Raw genomic sequence first — 7,304 nt, 5'->3', positions numbered from 1 at the left:
TAATCTCTTTCATTAGAATTCTAAATTTTAATCATCCCCACTTTTTGCAATAGAAGTCACCCGTGGAAAAAATGGATGTGCATAGTTTTTTTTTAAAAAAAAAACATCAAATCTAGTAATAAATAATAATACAATTTTAAATTTATATTATGTTAATTGATTATTTAAATTCTTTTACGTTTATTAAATGTGTCTTCTAGCAATATATTTAGCTGGTGGATACTGAGAAAGAAAAGTGAAAAATTCATGAATATAGTATATTTAATTGAAATACTTCGAAAATTTTATTTCCTGTTAGTTGTTATAGTAATGAATAATAAAAAAGATAAGATTTCTTGTGAGTTCAGAAGAAAGGTTGATAAGTATTCTTCTTTTAGATCTGAAAATTTCTTCTGTTCTTGCATCACTCCTGAATAGGCTTCTCAACAATTAAAAAGTGGTTCAATTGTAAACGCAACAAAATATAATTATGTCTGTCTGAAAGTTCAGTGCGTGAAAAGTGACGTATCATTTTGAAATAGCAAAAGAAGCCTTTATTCACGCTATAATGAATTACACATTTTTTTTTAACTTTTTTCTAATGCATTAGGTTTTTGAACGTTATAATGGATATTTAATCGCAGCTGCTTTTAAATTCGATATCGGTTTCATTCTACAAGCTACATTTTTATGGAATTTAATAATTGTATTTATATGCAGAATTTTTTTAAAATTTAATTTGAAAGACTACTAAAAGTAATGATACGATTACGTTACGTTTGTTTGTAATGGAAAAAATAATCTATATAAATTTTTTCCATTGCAAACAAATATTATAAATTCATGGGAACCATTTAACACTCCAAAGTCGCGTTCCTTATCTTCTTTTCTTTTTCTTGCTTGAGCTTGTCAGATATGTGGCACATCTGCACATGTTGCATTTTGTACCATGCTCCAAGCCCAATTTTTCCTAGTTCCATTGTCTTGGGTCGCCTACTTTGTTTATATAGTCTGACAGTCCCTTAATGGAATTAAGGTGAAGCTCTTTAGGATATGGATTGCCTAAGGTAGTGAGGCGCGTGAGGGCGAGGGCATCACATTCGTATAGGATGTGATGTGCTGATTCTACCGCTTCACTGCATTTCCGACATATTGGTTCTTGTTCGAAAAGTCCCAATCTATGTAGATGTTTCCTGAAATGATAGTGCCCAGTGATGAAGCCTACAATTGTTTGAATCTTCAATCTTGGGAGCCTAAGAATTTCAGAAGCAATTTTTGCAGAAGGACTGCTGATCATGCTTTTAGCATTTTTTTGTCCAGGAGAATTGCGCCAAACTTTGTTCATCTCCCGTTTTTCCCATTTCAGGACAGCCTTCTTTGAAGTCTTCATATTGATTCCACAGAAGGGTTCCGTTCCAATTGGATTGAAAGAAGATCCCTGTTTTGCGAGTTCATCAGCTCTTTCATTACCATCAATTCCCATATGCCCTGGTACGCAAATAAGAATGATTTTATTCCTTTTTGCCAGTTCTATTAGGAGATTCTTGCATTCCAGAACAATTTTTGATTTGACTTGAAATGAGTAAAGAGCCATCAAGGCTGCTTGACTGTCGCTGAAAATGAGAATCTGCTTACCATGGTAGCCCTTCTTAATATTTATCTGCAGACACTTTACGATAGCAAGTACCTCCGCCTGAAAGACAGTAGCATATTCCCCAAGACCTTCAAAAAGGTTGAATCTTGGTGACAAGCCACAGACCCCCAGTCCTGAGAGGTTACCTTTCTTTGATCCATCGGTATACCAGATTAGATCATCATTTTTTATATCGATCGTGTTGTTATCCCATTCTTCTCTGGTAGGAAGAACTACTTCAAATTGTCTTTCAAACACGTACTTTCTCTCCATGCATTCAGAAGGCATAAGGAGAGTTGGATGGTGACTTTTCTTAGTAATACTGGTATGACCTCCAGAAGAGGGCTTGCCATACCATTGATATTGCAATTTCATTCTATATGCAGTCATTCTGGCAGCGCTGCACATGAAGATATCTAAAGGAGCCAGGTCCAGAATTGCCTCAAGTGCTCTGGTAGGGGCTGTGGACATTGCGCTTGTGATACACAAGCAGGCCAGTCTTTGCAGACTTCCCAGCTTGTCCTTCACAGTTTTCTGTTCCACTTTACACCTCCATATCACTGAAGCATATGTGAAAGCAGGCCTGACAATTGCTGTGTACATCCAAAACATCATTTTTGGTTGTAATCCCCAGTTTTTACCAAGCATGCGCCTGCACATCATTATGCATTTTTTTGGTAGATTGAGTTTGTAATCAACATGTTTATTCCAGGTGAGTTTTTGGTCAAGGATTAAGCCTAAAAATTTCACCTCAGAGGCAATATTGATTTCAACGTTAAAAAGTTTTGGGGAAAAAAAAGCCTTCCCTTTTTAATTTACAAGTGAATGGTACTAGATTGGTCTTCTGTGGATTTATGTCCAGATTCCTCTCCTTGCACCATTTGCTTACATAACTTAGAGCGTTTTGCATAAGTTGGCAAGTTATGTGAAAATCTTTGCCAAGGATGAGTATGACAATGCCATCCGCATATCCCTGGGTATAGTAGCCTATATTATTTAGATGTTTTATTAGGCTATTTACAACCAGATTCCAAAGTAATGGTGATAGAACACCTCCTTGTGGACAGCCTCTGGTTGTTTTCTTTTCTAATGTCTCGTTGAAGATATTCATTTGAATGACTCTATCCATAAGTAGGGACTTTATCCATAAACATAAAGTTTGGTCTATCCCTGTTTCCCTTAACCCCTTGGGGACGGGTGATTCAGAAAAGCATTTGTACAAAATCAGAATCAAGTTGCAATTAAATAAAAAGCGGTAACTTAAATGTAGTCGTTGCTAATTTGACAGACTTACTTTGCTTTTTCTTTAATTATTGTTAGTTTAATCATATATATAATCAATGTTAGTTCAAAGTATAACTAAATAGTTTTATTTTGAACAAAGTAATGGTGAATTAAATAAATCAAACAATTATAACTCCGCCCACAAATAAACTGCTAAAGAATTACTTTGATTACCAGTTTCATCTTTTTATCCTGATTGATACAGTTTCATGCTGTTACGTATTTGTGACAGTCGGCGCGAAAGGGTTAAGGCATTAAGGATGGATAAGTTAGAGGTATTATCAAAAGCACCCTGAATATCTAGGAAGGTGGCAAATGCAATTTCCTTTCTCTCCAGGGTGTCTTCAATCTTAGATACTAGCTTGTGTAAGGCTGTCTCTGTGGATTTACCAGGTTGGTAGGTAAACTGTAGATTATGCAAGGGGTTATTGCTACCCAGGTAATCCCTAATATGCCTATCGATAATTCTCTCCATAATTTTGAGAAAGAATGAAGATAAGCTGATTGGTCTGAAAGACTTAGCCTGGTCATAGTTACTTTTGCCAGGTTTAGGAATGTAAACAATCCTGGTCTTCTGCCATAGCTTTGGAATATGTCCCAGTGCCAGACTCGCTCTGTAAATTCTGGGTAACACAGGGATGATAGGATCTCCTGCCTTTTGGATCATTATAGGAGTGATTCCATCAGGTCCAGGGCTTTTAAGTGGTTTGAAGGTGGAGATAGCCCACCTGACATTGTTTTGATTGATAATGTTCTTAGCATAGGTCCATTAATTTCTTTGTATTCTTTTTACAGATCCAATGAAATGCTGTCCTTCATTGCTATCCATATCAATGGCTCCTGGAAAGTGAGTTTTGGCCATAACTTCCATTATCTCTTTTCCAGTGGTAGCAAAGTTTCCATCCTCATCCTTTAAGGTGCCAACCATTATGGGTTCATCCCTTCTAAGGATTCTTTGGAGTCTAGCTCCTTCAGAGATAGAATTTACCTCTTCACAGAACTTTCTCCAGGATTCTTGTTTGCTTTTCCTAAAATTTTTGTTATAGTAGGTGAGGGCTCTTTTATAGTTGTCCCACTCACCATGTTTCTTTGCTTTATTAAAGAGTTTTCTAACATTTGCCCTTTCAGTTTCCAAAGAGTTATTCCACCAAAGACATTGGGGCTCTGCTCTTTTGGTACGTATTGGGCAATTTTTATTGTATGAACCTAGAATTTCGTTCTGCAGAGTTTCTGCTGCAATTTCTAGATCATAATTTTCTCTAACATAATTTTCCCCCAGTTCAGTCAGCCCTACGATATCGTCTTGGAATTTCTTCCAATATGTTCTTATGGGGTCTATGAAGCAGCGGCCAGTATTTATATTGGAGTTTATTTCAAAATGGATGTTTTGATGGTCGGAATCTGATGGTCTCCCATCTACTTTCCATTTCGTGATATTTTTACTAATAGCCGGTGTTGCTATAGTAATGTCAATTACTTCAGAACGATTAGAAGTTATGAAAGTAGGGTCATTGCCTTTATTCAAAATATCTAAATTGCAATTAAGAATAAATTCTAAAAGACACTCACCTCTTTTATTTGTGTCTGTGCTGCCCCAGACAGTACGGTGAGCATTGCAGTCCAGCCCTAAGACTACCTGCTAGCTATTTTCTGCACAAAACTGCAGGAGTTTGTGCAGTGTTTGATCAGGTGGAGCCTTCTCTTCATAGGGTAGGTAGACCGGGCAAAAAACAATTTATCGGTCTCTTCCCTCTATGTTGAGTCTGACTTTCACTGCTGTTAAATCACTATGAATAAAATCTATTAGAGGAAGAACCTTAATATCTTTATCTATTAGGATCCATGTTCTAGCTTCACTAATAAGATTATAAATGAGCTTAGCTTTTGTTCCTTATACAACATATACATTGACACCACAGGCGACTAAAATACAAAGAGTGGTAAAAAATTTATTTATTCATTATCTTTTTAATTATTCAATAAGACTATGATTTGCATATCAACTTGCTCATACTTAAAGGGAAAACAAACTTGGAAACCAGATCCAATAGTAAGCTGGAAATAACATTTGCTATGCTTTCTGCCAAATTCTAATAAATTGGTAGCAATTTAAAGAGTTAAACATGTTGAATTAGAATAATTACGCTCACTCTTCAATAGTGTCACCACGTGGTAACAATAATAATGTTGTACTTCCTATATTTTAAATATTTTTTTAAATTACAAAAAGTGAAAAAAAAGACTAACCTAAAAATAACTATTTCATTATGACAAAGCGAAGAAATTTGGCACTTCTAATAATCTAAGAGGTCTGGTATTTCTAATAATCTAAAAAATATATGATGTGAAAATGTATAAATTTTAATATCTTTTATTAAAAATCTAAATTTTAATTGTCACTTTTTTTTGCAATTTTATTCACCCATGGCAAACCTGGATATGTATACTTTTAAATAATAAAAAAATCAAATCTAGTAATAAATAATGATTTATTACAGGTGTATAATTAGCATTTATTGCGTAAAGTGCTTAGTTTTAACTATATCTTGTTTTGTTTGTATCTCGTTGTCGTTGCAAAATATTAAAAACTTTGAATAGCAAATGAACTAATGATCGGAATTAGGCCTAAGAACAGATTTTAACGATTCAAGGTCCGAAGCTTAAATATTCCTTTGTTAATTGGTTTAATTATTTACACTAGTTAATTAGTGCAGCAGACAGTATTTTAATAAAAAAAATCACTGATATAACCGATCATTTTTGTAATACATTTTTTCAACAAATTCGAATTCTGTTGAAATGGTTCCAATAGTTCGGACAGGCGAGCTATCAGATGTTCTTTCTTAATTTTGATTATACTTTTTGCCCCTTTCGCAATATCTCGAGGAGTTTTCAAGATCATCGAAACATTTTGTACACAGTTAAAAAATTCTTTTATCCAAGTATCTATGCCAAAAATAGCTTTAAATAATTGATTATCATTATTTTTGTGAATACGTTTTAAAAATATTTGAATTTTAAGACATAAATTAATAAATCGTTTTAAGGAATGTAATTTTTAAAAATATAAAATAAATTTTCAGCTTCCTTTTACTTTTGATATGTAGAAAAATAAATAATATTCACTGAGGTTGTTCAAAATTTTGAAACTACCGTTTCAGAAAATAGAATATATTTAATAAATTTTTAAAATTATTGTTTTCGACCTGAACAAGATCATTATGATCGATTATATAACGTATCTTCTAGCAATACATTTAGCTGGTGGATACTGAGAAAGACAAAAACTCATGAATATAGTCAATTTCATTGATATACTTCAAAAAAGTTATTTTTTCTTTAAGTTGTGATAGTAATGAATAATAAAAAGGACTCCCTGCGAGGTCAGAAGAAAGGTTTATAAGTATTCATATTTTTTGTTCTTGTAACGCTCCTGAATAGGGATCTTCTTATAGAACTGAAATTTTTTGTTTTGTTCTTGCATTGCTCTTGAATGGGCTTCTCAACAATTAAAAGTGGCTCAATTACAAACACAACAAAACGTAATTACGTCTGTTTTCATATTCGTTATCGGTTTCACTCTACAAGCTACAGTTTCTATGCAGTTTAATAATATATATCTATGCAGAATCTTTTTAATATTTAGTGACTAATTCTACCTCTCTACAACATAGAAAGTGAAGGAAGAAGGAGATGATATATTTACATTTATGTTGCAATACATTACGTTTGTTTGTAATGGAATACTGAATATAAATAATCTATAAGAATTTTTTCCATTACAATTAAATAATATTAACTCATGGGAAGCATTTATCACGCCGAAGTCGTGATCTTATACAACATGCATAGACACCCCAGGTGACTAAAATGTAAAAAGTGGAAGAAAATTTATTTATTTATTTTCCTTTTAATTATTCTATAACACAATGACTTACATATCAACTTGTTCATATTTAAAGGAAAATCATTCTCGGAATCCAGTTTCAATAGTAAATTACAAATAACAACTGCTCCGCTTTCTGTCAAATTCTAATAAATTGGTAGCGATTTGAAGAGTGAAACATGTGGAATTAGAATAATTACGCTCACTCTTTGAAAGTTTCACCACGAGATAATAATAATAATGCTGTTTTCTTATAATATTTTAAATATTTCAGATTACAAAATGTGAAGAAAAAGAACTTACCCAAAAAAAATGCTTAATTTCGATTTTACTAGATTTTTTTTTTTTTGCTTTTTTTTGCGAAGCGTAGCAAGTTGGCAATTCTAATAATCTAAAAAACATATAATATAAAATCTTTTCAAATTTAATATCTTTTTTCTAAATTTTAATCGTCATTACTTTTTGCAATTTTAATTACCCTTCGCAAACCTGGTTATGCATACTTTTTATATAAAAAAATCA

General features: G+C 32.9%; 2 protein-coding genes across 2 annotated transcripts; both read right to left on the bottom strand.

Moving 5' to 3' along the window:
- Positions 1-949: 949 nt before the first annotated feature.
- Positions 950-3,563, bottom strand: LOC107436483 (uncharacterized). Its single transcript, XM_016048221.3, has 2 exons — positions 3,188-3,563; positions 950-2,349 (listed from the first exon to the last, which is right to left on the bottom strand). Exons 1-2 carry the CDS (start codon positions 3,561-3,563, stop codon positions 950-952), a joined length of 1,776 nt encoding a protein of 591 aa, XP_015903707.3.
- A 102-nt stretch (positions 3,564-3,665) lies between these two features.
- Positions 3,666-6,850, bottom strand: LOC122271977 (uncharacterized). The gene is made up of 2 exons (XM_043054871.1): positions 6,835-6,850; positions 3,666-4,426 (listed from the first exon to the last, which is right to left on the bottom strand). Exons 1-2 carry the CDS (start codon positions 6,848-6,850, stop codon positions 3,666-3,668), a joined length of 777 nt encoding a protein of 258 aa, XP_042910805.1.
- Between the last annotated feature and the right edge of the window lie 454 nt (positions 6,851-7,304).

The sequence above is a fragment of the Parasteatoda tepidariorum genome, chromosome 4 (genome assembly GCF_982258835.1).
Source record: "Parasteatoda tepidariorum strain Cologne lab strain chromosome 4, Ptep-v5.0, whole genome shotgun sequence".
Taxonomy (NCBI): domain Eukaryota; kingdom Metazoa; phylum Arthropoda; class Arachnida; order Araneae; family Theridiidae; genus Parasteatoda; species Parasteatoda tepidariorum.
The sequence above is the reverse complement of the archived record's forward strand: the minus strand, read 5'-3'. Positions and strand labels throughout refer to the sequence as shown.

Excerpts from the sequence above, each read along its gene's own strand:
- LOC107436483 (XM_016048221.3), bottom strand. The coding sequence starts at position 3,563 with ATGATCCAAAAGGCAGGAGATCCTATCATCCCTGTGTTACCCAGAATT. Across the intron at positions 2,350-3,187 it reads CACCTTCCTAGATATTCAGG|GCTTAATCCTTGACCAAAAA; the intron begins GTGCTTTTGATA and ends TGAAATTTTTAG.